This window comes from Gastrolobium bilobum, unplaced genomic scaffold, assembly GCF_033153095.1.
Source record: "Gastrolobium bilobum isolate Gb01-03AN ecotype WA unplaced genomic scaffold, APGP_CSIRO_Gbil_v1 utg895, whole genome shotgun sequence".
Classification (NCBI taxonomy): Eukaryota; Viridiplantae; Streptophyta; class Magnoliopsida; order Fabales; family Fabaceae; genus Gastrolobium; species Gastrolobium bilobum.
The window spans coordinates 77,250-97,408 of NW_026896845.1; the positions used below are offsets into that span (position 1 = coordinate 77,250).

Genomic DNA, 20,159 nt, shown 5'->3' on the forward strand with positions numbered 1-20,159 from the left:
GGTGAAGATCTATCCGGCCAAGGCTTCAGCCCATGAGCTCGGGTCGTGGATCTATAATGACGATTCTCCCCTCCACTCTTTGCTACCCACGATCACCCTCTGTGAAAACCGCTTTAAGACCACGACTTCCATGATAACTACTCCCGAAAGCCTGTATAAATGCACGTACAGTGCCCACGGGGAGACACTTCCTGCTCATTACATTTCACCACACCTACCAAGTCTCAGAGAACTCACCATTCCCACATATCACACCCCTTCTATGTGCATCATCGGATTGTGGCTGGAGGTTCTGGACTATCAATGCCAGTCATCTCTACCATAAGCTTCGTAGATACCATTACCAGCACCATCGCTGGACATTGATGTTTACCTTTGAATAGGGCCAATAGCAAAAACCTTCACGTTCTATGCTGTGAAGGGGATTAGTATCATCCAAATGGATAAGGACACCTCTAAGAAATTAAAAAAATAAAATAAAAAAATTGGACCTTTAATAGGAAATTAGGAATCAAGAGTCTATAGGATTTAATATGGGAGATATCAATTTAAACAAAATGGCAATGAAAAGTTGGTTTCGTGTGATTGTTAGAGAGAAAGTAAATTTTCTCATGAAAATTGTTCACATGTTGCCATGTATGAGGAGAAGCTTCTCTTACTTCAAAAGGGAAACTATTTTGATGAAAGTCTTTCTTGCTTTAATTTGAAATTGGTAGATCATTGGAGCACTTTGACCAATAACTCTGTAATTGAGTTATCTACAACCGTGAAGTTTAGTTTCATTTAATAACTAAATTCAATTTGCCTTGCTCATTCTTCAAAGTTCATGTTAACCTGTTCCTAAGTTCAAGATTTGAATTTCAAACCCATTGATCCTTAGTGATAAAGGTATGTTGTTGACTCTGAATCGACTATTAAGAGCTAAAGTGGGTTTTCTCCAAAGGCCTGTGTCTTTCCTAATCACCATCCTCGCGAAACGAAATTTAATGGGGAGTGATTTTATCTTAAAAGTATTTGCTTTTAATATTGAGATGCAAATTCATTGAAGGGATATAAAAAAATTGTTGATTATAGTAATCTGTAATGATGTTTAAAATTCTTGAAAAGCATATAAATGTACTGGAACATTGCTTCCTATTCACATGTAAAGAATCTGAGAAAATGAGTAATTGTGTTTTCTGTATAATGAATCTTGATTGTACAGGAAAACTATATTTATATTACAAATTCACACTTGACTTCAGATGAGCAATAACGAAAATACACGTAAGCAGCACAGTTAACACGTTATAACAAACTAACAAGACTTGAACCACTCGAACTAACTGCAACTGCTTTCAGACTCAATTTCCACGTGCGTATTTGATGAGCTGGGAGAGCTATTATTCAATAACATGAACTAATGCAATGTCATGATTATGAATGAAGAATCTAGCTAATCTTGTTCAAGCTACTCTGTTTAACAAAGAAGTGAATTGTAAGGGGTAGTTTTGAAAGCTTCCTTTCTTTGCGTAATCATCGCCTTAGCTACCTGTGGAGTTAAGGGGAATAATTCCCATCCCCTGAAAATAGTCCCTCTCTGCATTAGCCATACGCTCTTGGAACATTGTCCATTCTTTGTTACACCTCTCTCGTACCTGATACAAAGCAAAGTTTGAAATCATTGTTCTTATAATACATATGGATGTAAATTCAAAATTAATGCTAAAAAGTTTCTATTCCATGTATCAATAGTAAAATGGTAAAAAAGTAAAAGCACATGATCTAAGCTTGTGGGATACGGGTAGCCAACTCGCTTCAAAGAAATAATTAGGGTTGGGTTAACTTAAAAAAAAAAAAAAAAAAGTAAAGTCCTTTTTGGGTCCCTAACAAAAAATATGGTTCTCACTTTAGTCCCTTACACACAAAAAATTAGTCCTGAGGTCCTTAAAAAATTCAAAATGAACTCATTTAGTTAAAATTGTAGTCCCTCACAAATTCAAAAAAGACCCACATTAGTCCGCCAAAAGAACTAAAATGGGTCCACTTTAAATTTTACAGAGACCCAAATGAAGCTTTACTAAAAAAAAAAAAAAAAGTACAACCACATGAAATCGCAATTGAATTGTGATAGGAACAAAAATTCATACATACCCCTTCCCATGGTGCCTTTCCACTCTCTGCTTGCCCCTATTGAAAAATAACAAGGAAAACAAAACCATTTAATCCATGTTAAAAGACAATGTGTAAAAATCTTTAAAGCTTCATTTACCTGGTTCCCAAGTGAAGGAACGCTTTGGTGAAGAACCCATTGAGTATCAACAACTCCTATTTTCTCATGAGGGGGCTGCATACAATTAAGAAAATAAATCTCATTAGATCCAATCATGGCAAAATATGTACTTAATAAAAGAAAGGCATAAATACTAACATCTACACATTTTCTGAGAGCAAAATCAAGACCCCATCCATGAATTAGGTCATTCTGTAAGGCAGCATATGAAAAACAAGTAAGATATGAATTGATCATGTAGTGAAAATAGCATTAGAAGACGCTAATAAGCCATAAAACCTGTATCATATGCCATACACAGCGCCATGCATCTCGGGAAAATACAGGAGCCATGATCTCAACAAATCTGAGCATTTCAAAAATCAAAGTGATATATGTATGATCCTTTTAGAAGCCTACAAGACAATGGAAGAAGAAAGATGCATATCATTAAGAACTAAATCCTTTAAAAGTTAACATTTGCTTACGCAGCACAAGGTGGAGTATGCGGATCAGGACACCAGCCATTTCTCTCCTCAGCTTTCCTGCAAGAGGTTAACAAAATATAGTTTAAGCTAGAAGATGGAGTAAATAAATGAATGATTAAGCAGCAAGATAGATGTTATAGAGGATTGCTGTTTTAGAAATATATAAAAACTCATTAATGTGTCTTTTATCTACCAATTTAAACTTTTGGATTCAATATTGTATCAGAGCATCCGTGACCAAGTAGTTATAAGTTTGATCAGGCGCGGACCCACGTTGGGTCAAATGACTGCACGTGCGGACACAGGAAATTTGTAAATTTTTTTTTTTTATTTTTTTTTTTTATACTTTCTCTCACAGCTAAGCCTCTCACCGTACCTCTGTCACTCATTTTTCTTTCTGCAAAAGAGGGCAAGCCTCTCTCACCCTACGCTCTCACTCATTTTTCTTTCTGCAAAAGAGGGCAAGCGGATTTGAGCGCAGATTTGGCTTCCATTCAGCATCTTTCCTTCCATTCAGCGCAGATTTGAGGGCAAGCACATCAAAACTCTAATTTTTTTGAGGCAAGCAGATTTGGCTTTTGAGGCAAGCTCCACCTCATTAATTTTTTTGTTGTTTTTTTTGTTGCTGTGTAGTTCTTAGTTCTTTTGTTGTGTAGTTCTTGGTTCTTTTGTCATTGCCATTTTATAACTTTATGGCTCTGTGAGCTTTCATTTCATTTGAGTCCTAATTGTTGGAAATCAATTTTTTCCTATTGTTAGTCTAGAAAAATGAAGAAGCTATAAGAGCTATCTACCATCTACCAGAAAAACACGGAAATTGGCAACAGATTGGTAGAAAGTTGTAGAAGTTGGTTAAATAATATAAATTAGTCAAAGAAACAAAAAAAGAAGAGAAGACAATTTTGAAAAGCAAGAAGAAAAAGAAGGCTGTGGAAAATTGAAGAAAGTGGTAGAAGTTTAAATATTATAATATATATTAGGAAAAGTCGGTTAGATAAAATCTATAAATATAGCTTGGTTCAATCTAAATATACATCATTGTTCACATCTAAATAGTTTGGTTCAATCATATTATAATGAGCTAATTACTCAATTTATTCTTAGAACAGAATGTGAATAAAGTTCCCCACTAGTTGTGAATTTGAGAAAAGCATTTCCTTTAAGCATAAAAGTTTTCCACAAACATTTGCCTCAACAAAAATATAAATGAAAGCCTCATAGTCCCCAGCCTTTTGGTTATTTAATTAATAAGAAACGGCTTTTTAACACCAAGTTTGAAATCTTGGGATTCTCTCTATTATACGTATCAAAGTTTGTAACAGCAACCTAATATTCAAATAATTAGATAATAAAGTATTGGGTAAGGAAAAGGACTTTTATCAAATATATATTTATCTGTCATCTGTCATTATCAAATGTTTATATGTTATATCTCTTTGATATTTGAAGTTTAAACTATATTTTGATTATTGCAGTTGTTCCCATTTCATATTCCAGACCTGTCATTTGGAAGTCCGTTGATCATATCAGGCAGATATAGTGAATTTTGAATCCATATTGCAATTTTGAATCCATATAATATTTATTTGGGATAAAAAAGTACTAACTTATTCTCTCTATTATTTTTCTGTACCCTTCACAGGTCTTGGAAAAATTATGTCAGGGATACAATCTTATTTCAAACGTCAAAAGAGCACAAATACAGAACCTGAATCCTATGAACCTCATAGACAAAATGTTTCAATTGTTGAAAATTCTCCTCAATCTCAAAGACAAAGTGTACCACCACAAGCATCTCAATTTCAAAGTTTTCAATCACCACCTGAAGCAAAAATTAATATAGAAAATCTTGAAGCGGATCCAGGAAAAAGACCTTCACTTTATTCAATGACATCAAATCCTATAGAGAGAGAGGATATTCGGAGAGCTTATTTGCTCAAGGGTCCAACTCAACCAATTCTTAAACCATTCCCTCAAACGGAAATGTTTGGAAAAATGCGTAGATTCAATTCTAAGTGGTATGAAGAATTTGGTTCTTGGTTGGAGTATAGTGTATCACGAGATGCATGTTTTTGCTTATATTGTTATCTATTTGATATGGAGGTTAGAGGTAGTGGTTCAGCGAAGGAGGCATTTGTCGGTGTGGGGTTCAAAAATTGGCAAAAGAAGGATAGAATCAAAGTTCATGTTGGAGATCATAGGAGTGTTCACAATAGATCTTATCAAGCTGGTCAAGATTTGATGAAGCAAAACCAACATATTGATATTGCCTTTTCAAATATTTCTGAACAACAAAGAATTGATTACCGTATTCGCCTGAAAGCTTCTTTAGATTGTGCTAGATACTTACTATGTCGTGGTCAAGGCTATGATGGTGCTAGTAATATGAGGGGTGAATTCAAAGGGCTTAAGAGTTTGATTTTGGCAGAGAACAAATCTGCATTATACATTCATTGTTTTGCTCATCAGTTACAATTGGCACTTGTGAAGGTTGCAAAACATCACAAAAAGATTCAAGAATTTTTTGACAAGCTTCAAAAGATGGCTACCGTTGTGGGGGGTTCATGCAAGCGGAAGGAAATTCTTCAAATGAATCAATATGAGCATATAGTTGAAAGAATTGCTCGCGGTGAAATACCAACTGGAAAAGGTTTAAATCAAGAGACAACCATAAAGCGACCTGGAGACACTCATTGGGGTTCCCATTTTGGTACAGTTACAAGTGTTATCTCATTATTTTCTCCAATAATTTCCTTGATGAAAATTATTGAAGACGAGCCTAGGAATGATGCTGCAAGAACTGATGCAGGTTGCATTTTGTATGCCATGGAGGATTATGAGTTTGCATTCTTGTTGCATCTTATGCAACTTATCTTGGGGATTTCTTATGAGTTGTCACAAGCATTACAAAGAAAAGATCAAGACCTTTTAAATGCAATTGGTTTAGTGAAGGTTGTCAAGTCTCGTTTACAAGAGGTGAGAGATAATGGTTTTGATGAATTGCTTCAAGAAACGAACATTTTTGCAAATAAATATGATATTGACATTCCAAATATGGAGGATGTTTATTATCCTAAAGGAAGATCAAGACGGAGATTGGAATCATTCACATTCTTGCACTACTTTAAGGTGGAGTTATTTAATACAGTGATAGATACTCAGGTTCAAGAGTTGGGTGATCGATTTGATAATGTCAATACGAAGTTGCTTGAGTGTTTGAGTTGTCTTGACCCTCGTGATTCATTTGCTAGTTTTAACAAAGAAAAGTTGATTGAGTTTGCTAGATTTTATCCTTTGGAGTTTAATGAGCTTGCAGATATTCCTTTTCTTTCTTCAAGTCTTGGTAATTTTATTGTTGATGTAAGAGCTGATTCTGATTTTGTCAATTTGGAAAGAATTTCTGACCTTGCTTTGAAGATGGTTGAGAAGAGAAAGGATATTGTTTATCCATTGGTTTATTTGTTGATAAAGTTGGCACTCGTTCTACCGGTAGCAACTGCTAGTGTTGAACGAGTTTTTTCTGCAATGACTTTTGTTAAGGATAAGTTGCGCAATCGGATAAGTGATGATTGGTTTAACGCATGCATGCTAACTTATGTTGAACGTGATATGTTTGATAATATTGATGATGAAGATATAATGCAATATTTTCAAAGAATGAAAAATCGAAGAATGCTTTTGTCGTCTTCTACTGCCAACGTGGTATTAGCTTCTATTATTTTTGTTGTTATCTGGTATTTTTTATTGTGTTGTTCTATTCATTTTTGCTTTAATTCATGTTTCATATACTACTTTTTTTATTGCGATTTGCTTTCAGCTTTGATCCTATATTCTGGCTTAAAAAGAGAGGATTGATTGCAGATGTGACATTCTCAAATAAGTTAATCTCTAGAGATGAGAGCTTTCCCTTCTGTACAGGTAATGTTGACTTTTTTATTCACCATTATAAATAGAATGATGATGTATGGATGTACTGGAGTTTATTCTCATATTTGTTTTGGAGGATTGGTAACATTTAGGGGGAATGATTGGTCAAACTATTGCCTGTAGCTTGTTATAGAAGCAACTAGATTATGAGCGAGTTCATGACCTTGTACATAAAGCATTGATTTAAACTTTCTTTACAAAAAAAATTTTCGGGGGCGCTGCCCCCAAACCCCCGCCACTAATTGTGCGAACATAAACATAATATCCTGGGTCCACCACTAAATGTGATTTCACAATGGCATTGTTTAATACATGTTATTGTTGTTTGTAGAGTCACTAGATTTGGGAGGATGAGATAACAGACGATAACAGAAAAGAGAGAGAAAATAGATAAATTAGAGAGAAAGAAGTTTCTCAAACATTTTCTGATTTTCATTCACGCCCCCCTTGGGCTATATAAAAGCTTTTACAAGTTTATCCTATTTCCTGAATTACATTGATCATATCAAAAGGCATACAATAACTGCGAACTGGGCCAAGTTACTCATTCGAAAGGTCAGGTCACTGAAAATAGTCCAATAAGTACGGAGGCTGCTTCCTGATACGCTTGGGCCTGTCTTCCTTAGGCCCATTGGATTGGGTTGCAACATCCCCTTGCGGCAGGAATTAAATGAGTGTCATGGTCGATGCAAGTAAGCGAAGGGTCAGTAGTTGGCAAACCCTTAAGCTCAGTCTTTTCCTCTGTGGAACACATGGCTACCCTGGACGTCAAAGGTGAAAACTTTGTGAGGGAGTGTGAACGAAAAAGGGCCTCATCTTCCCAAGTTGAGTCCTCAGGAGGGAGTCCCTGCTATTGAATCAACACTTGAGGTGTCTCACGCCCATTCCTCCAAATCTTTCTATGCGAGACTACTGCCGCCGGTAGGTGCATCGCTAGAGAGTGTGCTACAGTTGAAGAGGGGTCATGGATGCGGTAGCGACCATCTGAGTGAAAAGGTCGTAAAAGTGAAACGTGGAAGACTGGATGCACTCTCGATTCCTCAGGCAACTGTAGTCGATAAGCCACCTGGCCGACGCACTCTAGGACCGTGAAGGGATCATAAAAACGGAGGCTCAGTTTGTGGGATGAACGTCTGTGTACAATAAGCTGTCGGTACGGTTGAAGCCTCAAAAGCACTTGGTCTCTTACCTTAAAGGTATAAACTTTCCGTCTTTTATCAGCTTGAGTTTTCATCGCTGTTTGTGCTTTTTTTAAGTTCTGTTTCAATGTGGCATGGATCAAGGCGCGCTGGTGTAAATCGGAATCTACAGCTTCTAGGGGAGTTGTTCCTAGAGTATTCCAACAAGGACGGTGGGGATCGACCGTAGGTGGCTTGAAAGGGCGTTGTACCCGTTGCTCTGCTGTGTGCTGTGTTGTAATGGAACTCGGCCCAACTCAGAAAGCGGTGCCAAGTTGATTGATTCTCGTGGACAAAACAGCGAAGGTACTGTTCTAAAATTTGATTCACCCTCTCGGTCTGGCCGTCTGATTGAGGGTGATAAGTGGAGCTGAAGTGGAGAGACGTTCCCTGTAATTTGAACAATGTCTTCCAAAATTCACTGGTGAAAATCGGATCGCGATCCGAGACAATGGATCTTGGAGGACCATGCAATTTCCCTACGGTATCCCAAAATACCTGAGCCACCTTGGCTGCTGAGTATTTGGGTGCCAAAGCCGCAAAATGAGCTCCCTTGGTGAGCCTGTCCACCACCACTAAAATATCTGTAAACCCACCGGAATTGGGTTAACGGGTTATAAAGTCCATAGACAGATCGAACCATATGTCCGCTGGGACTGAGAGTGGTTGGAGTAAACCGTAGGGCGAATGATTCGATGATTTTGTTTTCTGACAAATCTCACAATTTCGGATAAAATTCTGAACATCTGTTTTCATGCTTTTCCAGGTAAATGTGGCACTAAGCCGAAGGAGCGTACAACGTACACCTACGTGACCGCCATTCTTGGAAGAATGAAATTCGTGGCGAAGGGTGGGGATTAAGGATGAACCTGGAGGGATATACACTCGGTGACGATGAAAGAGGACCCCATGGAGCTGCTGCCAGTGAGGATATTTAGAAGGATTGGACTGTAATTCCTGTAGTATATGTGTAGCATGTGAATCCTGTTGTAACTCGGACTGTATAACTAAACTGTACTCAGCTATAGGATTGCTTATTGCCATGAATTCAGGGGAGGATGAAACCATCAAGTTCCCCTCCTGCTGGCGTGATAGAGCGTCAGCAGCCGTATTTGTCTTTCCTGGTTTGTACTGTATGGTATAATGGTACCCCAACAATTTCGCAAGGAATTGTTGCTGCTCTGGGGTCTGTATCACTTGGGTCATCAAGTGGTGCAGACTTTTGTGGTCTGTTCGTATGATGAAGGACGTACCCAAGAGGTATTGTCTCCACTTAGTCACAGTAGAGGTTATGGCATGCATTTCTCTGAAGTAAATAGATTTGGATTGCATGAGCTTTGATAGTTTAAGACTAAAAAAAGTGATGGGGTGGTCCGATTGCAAAAGTACTGCCCCAATGCCCACTTCGGAGGCATCTGTCTCTATAATGAATGGGAGTGTGAAATCAGGCAAAGCCAAAATGGGGGCATGTGTCACTAATTCTTTCAGAGTCACAAAGGCTTGTTCAGCGTCTGTGGTCCACTTAAAAGCATCTTTAGAGAGCAAATTCATAAGCGGTGCTGCAACGGTGGCATACCCTTTGATTAAACGACGATAGTAACCAGATAGGCCTAGAAAGGCCCGCAATTGGGTCACCGATTGAGGAGTAGGCCACTCACGTACCGCTTGCACCTTAGTGGGGTCAGGGGAAACACCATCAGCCGAAATAATATGGCCGAGGAATTGGATTGTCTGCACAGCAAAAGAACATTTGGTTAATTTGACAAAGAAATTGTGTTGTTGCAAGGTCTACAAAACCTAGTTCAAATGAGAAGCGTGCTCCTGGAGAGATGGGCTGTACACCAGGATATCATCGAAGAAGATCACAATAAATCTTCGCAAGAACCGGCGGAACACACAATTCATAGTGGCCTGGAAAGTTGAAGGGGCATTGGAGAGGCCAAATGGCATCACTAAAAACTCAAAATGACCAGAATGAGTGCGGAAGGCTGTCTTATGTACATCAGATAGATGCATGCTAATCTGATGATAATCCGAACGGAGATCGAGTTTGGAGAAAATTGTCGCCCCATGGAGTTCATCCAATAATTCGTCCACTATTGGTATTGGAAACTTATCCGAGACTGTAATAGCATTTAGGGCACGGTAGTCAACGCAAAATTGCCATGTGCCATCCTTCTTCTGAACCAGAAGCACATGGGAGCTGAAGGATGATTGACTAGGACGAATCACACCGGTGGCCAACATCTCACTGACCATACGTTCAATTTCGATCTTCTGGAAGTGAGGGTATCTGTAAGGGCGAACCTGGACGAGTTTGGAGAAAGGAAACAAATTAATATGGTGATTGGTTGTGCGGTCAGGTGGTAGGGTGGTGGGGTCATGGAAAATATTTTGGAAAGCAGTTAGAATATGTTAAATGAAGGGAGGGGGAGGGTCATGTGGCACGGGAAAGGACGGTTGTGAAGCGGTGCTATTGAGGCACATAAAGCATGAGGATACCAAATCTTGGGACATGAGCTTGTGGAATTGAGCAATAGTAATTTGAGATGGAGAAATGGCTAGGTTGCCCTGTAACAATATAGTGTGTGCCATATGGGTAAAGGACATGGTCATCTGAGAATAATTAGTGATAATAGGCCCCAAAGTGGCCAACCATTGGATCCCCAACACAAGATCAGCACCTTTCAAATCCAAAACAAACAAATCCACAGTAAAAGTGTAGGATTGGAGGTTTAGTGAGACCGCAAGGCAAGAAGCGGAACACTGCAAAGCATCCTCATTGCCACCTGCACTTGAAAAGGTTTAATGTGGTGAAGTGTTAAGCCAAGAAAGGAGGCCATACGTGCAGTAATAAAATTATGGGTACCGCCCCCATCTACTAGGATCTGCACATTTTTGCCTCTAATGGCCCCAGTGAGGCGAAATGAGTGTGAGTTGTGGTTGCCAAAAATGGCATGAAAGCTAATTTCAGGAGGTGGCTCCTCAGCCACGGGAACATCTGTATTTGGAATGACATATGAGGTATATTCTTCGTCAGTGCCTTCAAAATACAATAATGTAGTGCGCCCCTTGTATTTATGCCCAAAAGAATATTTCTCATCACAATTGTAGCATAAGTTCTTCTCTCGTTTGGCCAGCATCTCAGCTTGGGACAAACGTCGAATAGGTATTGCTGGGATTGGGTTGGAAGGGAACTGGGTAATTGAATTTTGGTTGTTAGGGTTTGGTTTAGAGGCAGGTTGCCAAGGACGAGAGAATTTGTGATCATTTGACTGATCCTCAAAAACACGTGCTAACGAAAAAGCCTCATGGTAATCCTGTGGTCGTAGGGTAAGAACTGATCTGCGGATGAGTGGTTTCAATCCCGAAATGAAAATGCTCTGTAACAATGTGGCTGATAAACCAGGTACCTTACTGACCAATTTCTCAAAGGAAGATTGATAATCCAAGACAGAGCCAGTTTGTTAGATTTTAACCAGTGCACCAGCTGGGTCTTCAAACTCAGAAGGCCCAAAACGACGGTGAAGCGCAGTACAGAAAATACGCCAATCCGTTAATAAGCCATTCTTATCTGAACCGTAAAACCAACTGGCAGCAGGTTCATCAAGATGGAACTCAGCAAGATTTACCCGTTCTAGGGCAGCAACCTGGTAAAAATAAAAATAGTGTTCCACGGCGGTGATCCAAGTGGTGGGATCTCCAGAAGAGAAACGTGGAAAATCAAGCTTGACATGGCGAAACCTAGATTGTTTAGCACCTGTAGGAGGATTGTGACCCAATATGCCACGTGTGTTATGGTGCGATTCTTGTAATTGGGTGAGATCTTGAATGAAGCGGTTGTGAGAAGTCTGTAATTCTTGATGTGCGTCATGCAGCTGGGTTTGGTTTTCTTGGAGATCAACGTGTTGTTGTTCACGGATCAATTCAGCAGTATTGAATTGTTGCTCGAGAGCGTCCAATCGTTGCTGCAGATCACGCATACGTGTGTTTTCCGCCATTGAAAGGGAGGAAGAGGTTGATGAAAGCACCAATTTGTAGAGTCACTAGATCTGGGAGGATGAGATAAGAGACGATAACAGAAAAGAGAGAGAAAATAGATGAATTAGAGAGAAAGAAGTTTGTCAAACATTTTCTGATTTTCATTCACGCCCCCCTTGGGCTATATAAAAGCTTTTACAAGTTTATCCTATTTCCTGAATTACATTGATCATATCAAAAGGCATACAATCACTGTGAACTGGGCCAAGTGAGTTGGGCCAAGTTACTCCTTCTAAAGGTCAGGTCACTGAAAATAGTCCAATAAGTACGGAGGCTGCTTCCTGATACGCTTGGGCCTGTCTTCCTTAGGCCCATTGGATTGGGTTGCAACATTGTTGTTAATGAGTAAGCAACAAGACAACTGTTTAATAGAGGATAGTTATTTCAGAAATATATATAAAATCATTAATGTGTCTTTTATCTAACAATTTAAACTTTTGGGTTAAATATGGTATCAGAGCATCTGTGACCAAGTGGTTACAAGTTTGATCCTCAATAAATGATTAAATATTATAAATTTTATTAGCACATATAGATGGACTTGTGAGAGGGAGTATTAGAGAAATATAATATAAAACTATTAATGTGGCTTTTATATGATAGATTAAACTTTTGGATTAAATTAATTACTTTACAATAGCTCAATAAACATAAGGAGAGGAAGACTAAGAAAAACTCTTAAGAGAAACCAATAAACAAGATCTTAGTCTAAATGGGATTTCCAAAAATTTGATTTAGAGCACAATGGCATTGTTTAATGAGGAAGGATCCGTTTACAAACTTTTTTTACAAATTTTTGCAAATTACACTATGTACTCCCGGGAGAACATAGTGCAACCTAGTGTTCTCTCAGGAGAACATAATATAATTTGTAAGAGTTTGTAAACAAAAAGTTTGTAAATATAACACCCTCCCCTTGTTTAATACATGCAACTAACCCCAACTTGTAGGAATTGACTTTTGTTATTGTTGTTGTTGTTAATGAGTAAGCAGCAAGATAACTGTTTAATAGAGGATAGCTATTTCAGAAATATATATAAAACCATTAATGTGTCTTTTATGTAACAATTTAAACTTTTGGATTGAATATGACATCACAGCATCTGTGACCAAATAGTTACAAGTTTGATCTTGACAAGCCTTTATTCTATTAATAAATAGTTAAATATTATGAAGTTTCTTAAAACATATAAATGGACTTGTGAGGAGGAGTATTAGAGAAATATAATATAAAATTATTAATGTGGCTTTTACATGATATATTAAACTTTTGGATTGAATTAATTGCTTTAGAATAGCTCAATAAACATAAGTAGAGGAAGACTAAGGAAAACTCTTAAGAGAAACCAATAAAAAATATCTTAGTCTAAATGGGCTTTCCAAAAATTTGATATAGAGCACAATGGCATTGTTTAATACATGTAACCAGCCCCCACTTGTAAGAATAGACTTTTGTTATTGTTGTTGTTAATGAGCAAGCAGTGATAACATATTTAATTAATACATGAAATTAAACAATTAAGTTATTCACTTACTTGTGGACTTCAACATCAGCCCTTTTCTTTGTCATCTGCCATGTAAAACTACTACTCGGGTCTAGACCAGGCTGTGAGATCTCCAAACCATGTTTTCTTACCATTTTCAAGTACCTGAAATAAAAAAAAAATTATTAAAATTTTCACCAACACCTTGATTCCTACACTAAAGGGATGGTTTTGAATTTTGATACTTACTCCTCTGCATCAAAATGCTCCACGCCTAGATCCTCATCCCAAATGAAAATGTAGTCATAGGGTGCCACAATGTCAGGATGCAGAAAGCGTTTAGCATACCACCTTGAACCAAATTTCAAGATTTTATGTTAAAACTTGATGAATAGAGGCCTGAGAAAAACTTGTTACAATTTATAAATTGGAACAAAAACACTACTGAATTCCATTACCAACCATTTTGTTTGCTTCCTAACACTAATATGGATTGCTCGCTTTGACCACTCAAACTCATTCCACTCAGTAGCCCTCCCATCATAGTGAAACAACACAATGGTGAATTTGTCAGAGAACTGTAATGTTAAGTACAAGAGTCATATAAAGAGCAAAAAAAAAAAAAACAAATATCAGACAGAAATGACCTTTTTGATTGCAGCATCAATATTGTTTCTCTGATCATAGCCAACAGTAAAAGTTACAAGATACTTCTGTTTGACAGTTAGGTCCTAAGTGCCACCTCCATCAAGAAAAGAGACAAATTAGAGAAGACAAAATTGTAACTGGAACATCAACATCAACAACAACACATTTATTGCGAACTAGTTGGGGTTGAAAATAATAACCAACTTTCCATAAATAATTGTAACTCATAATCATAAGAAAAATCTTATAAATTCCTATTGTCCATATCAGGAGCATTTTTTCATTTTGGGTATACGGAGAATATTTGTTACATTGTACTCAATGCCAATCAGTTAGGCATAAAACAAGCTAGAATATGCAGCTTATCTTTGTATGAGTCCATTAATGTCACATACATGCTTGTTTAACAAATTGTCATTTGTCTGTTCTCAATTAGGAACTCCTCACATGTGAAATTCAAGCTTACTAGAGCAAGGTTCATTTGCTAATGCTTGTGGACTACACAAATATTTGTTATATTACTTTGTACTGTATTCAGTCACCTCCACTAAAACAAATGTAAGTCACTTTCTCAGTAATAGGTTCAATACTTTGATACTATGGTAAACACTTACAAATTTAACTAAGTTTCCTTTATGGTGAAAATGATTTTTTTTTTTTGTTGCTGAAATGTATCTTTTACATTAAGGTACAGTGAATATGCCCACCTGTTGGGGCAGACCCCATAATCTGCGAAGATAGAAATCTGATTGAGATTCAATAATTTTGGGGGGTAGCCTTTCAGCCCCTCGAGGATTTGTAGGAACCCAAATCTGCATCATAATCAAATATAGATTCAGAGCAAGATGCTAAGATTGGAAATGATATGCACTAGTAGTTTCCTGACAAAAAACCATGGCATTACAGATATGTATATATTCCAGGTTGTTAAGAAATTAAGCTAGAGACAAAAGATTGAATAATTAGATGGAAATAATGTATTAACCAAATGGGATTTAAGAATCAAGGAAACCAGGTGACATTAAAGAGCTAATATATGTAACCATGGTTATAAAGATTACCCGGTAACCAGCCAGACATAAAAATGTTTAACAGTTTTGGAAACTACTAACCAGCAATGCCTGTCTAAAACTGGTCACTTTTTGCATCATGTAAAAAAGTGATCATCATCTTAAGAATATTGGAAAACAGATTATTACGATAGTGAGTTGTAAACATCTGTTTTCTCAAATTCTTTCTGTCAGAAAGTAACACTATTTGTCATCCCTTTTTTTATAAAAGTAACTACAATATCAAGTTACACTATTAGTCATTCAACTTTTAATAATGCCTTTACCATCAATGGTTAAAGCCAAGTTATATAATAGGCTAATCATGTTTTACTTATCATCTCGAGAGTAGCTTTTTTCTTGAAGCATTTATTTTTAATTTATGATCTCAGTAGACAATGACATATTGCTTTCAGTCCACAAGTCGCTCTTCAAGCACCTAATCCTGTGCCTTGACCATGAAGGACAAGATAATATAGGTTGTGAATTTCTAGAAAACTATCTCAAGTTTTTTTGTTTAATCAGAATTTATGAGTTAAGAGACCATCTTCTTATTATGAAAGAAAATGACAAGACCAACATTGTAATAATAGTCCACCCTCATCAATCCCAAAAAAGATAAAGTAGAAAATTAATAAGAATGAGATGTGATGAAGCATTTTGACACCATAAAAGTACAATCAAACATTAGTAGTATAGAACCATACCTTTGTCTCATTTAATTTGTTAAGCCCATTGGACATGCTTCTGTCACCCCTAAATGAAGCCCAGGCATCCCATATAGATTTGGTTTGAATTTTTGAGTACTTGTCCTCAACATATGTGAGATCAATGGATGGAAAAATGCTAGATGGGAGATTCATCTAACAATTAATAACATGGGACAAATTCACCAGTGTTAGCTACATCACTTGACATGATATGAAAGTGTAATTTAAAGATATGGTGAAAGATTATTCACCTTAGTTAGTGATAGTGTTGGAGATGACACTCCTAAAAAGAAGCCCAAAATAACTCCAGCAATTGATACTATAGTAAGCCTCATTGCTTCATAAGGTTTTTTGGTATTTCCACTACAGGCCAAAATAAAAATATATGTATTCAGGTGTAAATCGAATTTCTTTGCTATTTCTTTTTTCATGAGAGCAATTTATGTCAATGAAATTATATCCAAGCCAAACCTTCGTATGGGAGTTCCCATAGTACTTAATATTTTTTGAGGTATAAACTCATTGAGTGTGCAGGATTACCCCTGAAAAAGTAATACATGTCAAAAACAGAGTAGTCGTGTTAAAAATCACTTATGACATATCAATAACCATTTAATAGTACCACCCTAAACTCTTATAGTTTCATTTTATATAAAACTTATCAGTTTTATAACTCAATCAGTTAATTTCAACATATAGGTTTGGCTCAGCTGCCATTAGGTTGAATTTCCATTGTTAGTAAGTTTGGGTGATGGGTGAATGTGCATGGCAACCCCCTCTCCCCTTAACTTTTTTTTTTAAATATTTCAATCGATTTGTTACTTCGCAACTAATCCAATTCAGGACGGGTCCACGATTAAGGTTTTAAACCCTCTCCTTTTAACTTTATTGTATTATTATTATTTTTTAACTAACATGATACAATGTAAGCACATACATGGCTCTGATTACTAAGACAAAAGTAAAAAAAGAACGCACACACAAATGGGAAAAAGGTAAAAACAACCACCTATGTACCCTTCATTGATTAATGAATGAACAATGCAGGATTCTTGAACAAACATAATTAAGAAGATACAAATTCTATCAAAAATAATAATAATCATAAGCGAAATTCAGCTTACCCAGATGAATTCTTTGCACGTAATTGATGTTGAGTCGAGAAGAGACAATTGAGAATGGATAAAGAGAGGAAGATGATGATGAATGAGGTTACGATTTGTTGTTGTTTTTTTATGATAACGAAGATGTTGTTGAAGTTGTTAATTGTTATGTCATCAAATATTTGTTTGATTGATAGGGTCGAACAAGAGGCTACTCGCTATCGATGAGGACGAGGTTAGGAGCATTGGCTCGATATAACTATATATAGCATTGGCATGGCACCTACTGTGACTTTCACTGTGGGCCACCACTGCTCACGCCCTACTAATTCTCGTCATCCAATCATTACCATGACGTAGTACCTTTTTTTTAATTTTGTTTATTTTGCCTCGTTTGTTTTCTCTTCTTCTTCTTTTTTCTCACTCTACAGTAAACCGTTCAATGAACAAGATAATTTAAAGCAAAAAATGAGTATTATTTTAAAGGATATAAAATTGTATCTTTTAAGAAAAAAAAATTATGAAGGAGAAAAAGTGAATTTTTTTTCTCTTCCTCATGATCTAACTTTTTCTGTCTCTTAAAAGAATAATCCTTTTAAAGGATACACACTTTTTTCGGCTTTTTGACCCTTTTGCCCCTCATTAATTAATTAATAACCAATTTGCCCCTGATCAAGAACTATCCACCAACCTGCCCCCTTTTAGTCGACTACCTTGCTGTTTTAGTCGAGCAAATGGTCAATCTTCAGAAAGTGGACTTCCGCAAATTTAGTCGACTAAAAAATCATCTTAATCGACTACATTTTTGGGATATTTAGTCGACTAAGTATCGATATTTAGTCGACTAAATGTCGACTGAAACCCTATATTTTCCATGTTTTCGGTCTCATTTCGATTGTTGTTGTTGTGTAAACCTAAATAGCTCCCTTTGTTCATGTGTAATCCTCTCAATCCGATTGTATTTCATCCCACCATCTCTACAGACCTAATATTGTGAAATCATTGTCATTGCCCAATTCCAAACCCCAAAATCCGAACCCAAACCCCCAATTTCAGAACCCAAGTCCCAATTTCGTGAGGAAGATGAGCACAAGTCCAAACATGTATGTGACAATGATCTACTATGATGGAAAGCATTATGAAGGCCCCAATGGTGTTCAATTTGAAGGAAAAACGAAAATGTTGAAAATCAAACGGGGCACTACATACAATGAGTTAAAGGAGAGAATTCAGCAAAAATTGGGTTTGCAAGGCAGCCAATGCGTTCAACGGATGATTGCCAGGGTAGAGACAACAGTTGGTAAGGATGCTATTTACTACATTGGTAACGATATATGTGATGATGAAGATGTCAAATGTGTCATAGATGCAATTGTTGACCGAAAATTTCAAAATTTTATTGAGATATATGTTGAATTAGATTGTGGTCAATCTTCATCTGCACCCATGCATACAAGAAGTGAACCGTATTTTGGTCATGAAGAAAGAGTAGTCGATTTATCTGCACCTGCACATGTCATAAGTCAGATAACACTGCGGGAAATAGATGAGGATGAACAGGATGCCGATATGGACAGCGATGAGGACGGTGAACCTGAGAGTGTTATTCCACTAGGTGACACGTCAGATACTGACGTAGAGGGTGATTTCGACGCTGACACAAGCTCACCATCCCCGGGTTCGCAGGTTACGAGACCACTTCGTGTTGACCCTGTTAGCAGTGGTAAGATTTGTTTTTTAAAGATTTAATTTAGCAATTATTTTTTTTGTTATGAATGGTATTGACGGTGGCATTATAATGCATCCGTAGGTTCTGAGGTCGAGCCATTTTGGAATGAAAGCTCACATTATACCTTCATTAATTGGGCCCACCCTAATGATGAGACGGAGATATTGTATGGTGACGATGATGATCACGATGGCTGGCAATTAGGGGATCCTTTATATTTGTATCAGGAGTTTTGTAGCAAATCTGAAATGCAACATGCAGTCAAATTATATTGTATGAAGGCTCACCGTACTGCCGTTGTGGCAAAAAGTGATGACCATAGATTTGTGATGAAGTGTCGACACCATAATGATGGATGTCCCTGGTATGTGAGGGCATTGTTGCCGAAGAATGGAAATACTTGGGTGGTTAGTAAATGGGTTAAAGAACACACCTGCCTAAACCAAGGTCTTACCCGGGATCATAGACAGTTGGATTCTGATGTGATATGTGCAACCATTATCAGTATGTATTATTCGATATATCTAACTTCCTAAGGTATGTTAACGTTAATCAGTTTGTATTCTGACTGTTGGCCGGTGTTTTTTTTTATATAGGTATGTTAAAAGAAGATCCATCATTGAAGCCAGTTCTTATTCAAGAGAGGGTACAACGTTTGTATGGATACAACATATCTTACAGGAAAGCTTGGAAGGCTAAAATGAAAGCCATTGTCAAGTTATTTGGCGACTGGGATAAATCGTATGCATTCTTGCCTGGTTGGCTGACATACATGACGCAGGTTAATGTGGGTTCTGTGTTCAAGATTGATACAGACCAATGTGTTGATGAACGTCGAGTGTATACGGATAAGGCTGTCTTTCACCGAGTATTTTGGACCTTTCACCAGTGCATTGAGGCCTTCAAATATTGTAAACCCATAATCCAAATTGATGGCACGCATTTGTACGGTAAATACAAAGGAACTCTTTTGATTGCAACTTCACAAGATGGAGATGGTTACATTCTCCCTATTGCATTTGCTATTGTTCCTCCTGGTGAGAGATTGGATGATTGGTCGTGGTTTCTTAGCCTCATGCGTTTTCACGTCACGCATAAGCATGGCATTTGTCTAATATTCGATCGTCATCCCAGCATCATCAGGGCTGTAAGAGATCATGCCGGTTGGCAGCCACCATTTGCGTATCATGTGTTTTGTCTACGCCACATCGGAAGCAACTTTAACACTAAGTTCAGAGATGTGGAATTAAAGAAAACCCTGATGAAGCTAGGTACAATCTTCTTTTTAATATGTACAAATTGTATATAATTCATCCTTTTGTATCTAACGCATCATTTTGTATTTCAGGGTACTTGAGTTCAAAGATTCATTTTGATATCAGATTCCAGGATTTTATCGACAGTAACCCTCAAGTAGCTTCATGGATAGATCAGATTCCCAAAGAAAAATGGTGCAGGTCTTACGATGAGGACGGTCGGAGGTTTGGTCACATGACGACTAACTTATCTGAGTGTGTGAATAAGGTCCTGAGGGGTGCACGTAATTTGCCT

The 20,159-nt window shown here is 37.3% G+C and overlaps 1 protein-coding gene across 1 annotated transcript; it reads right to left on the reverse strand.

Annotated features, from left to right (window-relative positions):
• Window positions 1-1,287: 1,287 nt before the first annotated feature.
• On the reverse strand, window positions 1,288-16,123 carry LOC133302326 (uncharacterized). The gene is made up of 14 exons (XM_061502088.1): window positions 16,028-16,123; window positions 15,774-15,929; window positions 14,725-14,829; window positions 14,017-14,100; window positions 13,832-13,947; window positions 13,619-13,720; window positions 13,421-13,534; window positions 2,740-2,796; window positions 2,552-2,618; window positions 2,411-2,464; window positions 2,252-2,326; window positions 2,134-2,169; window positions 1,532-1,637; window positions 1,288-1,379 (listed from the first exon to the last, which is right to left on the reverse strand). The coding sequence occupies exons 1-14, from the start codon at window positions 16,109-16,111 to the stop codon at window positions 1,288-1,290; spliced, it is 1,248 nt and encodes a 415-aa protein (XP_061358072.1). The 5' UTR covers window positions 16,112-16,123.
• Between the last annotated feature and the right edge of the window lie 4,036 nt (window positions 16,124-20,159).

What these genes read in the sequence shown, in the direction of transcription:
- LOC133302326 (XM_061502088.1), bottom strand. Translation starts at nt 16,111, where the DNA reads ATGAGGCTTACTATAGTATCAATTGCTGGAGTTATTTTGGGCTTCTTT. An exon ending in TATGGGGTCTGCCCCAACAG is followed by an intron (nt 14,101 to 14,724) that starts GTGGGCATATTC and finishes GGTGGCACTTAG; the next exon opens with GACCTAACTGTCAAACAGAA. An exon ending in GCTGATGTTGAAGTCCACAA is followed by an intron (nt 2,797 to 13,420) that starts GTAAGTGAATAA and finishes AACCTCTTGCAG; the next exon opens with GAAAGCTGAGGAGAGAAATG.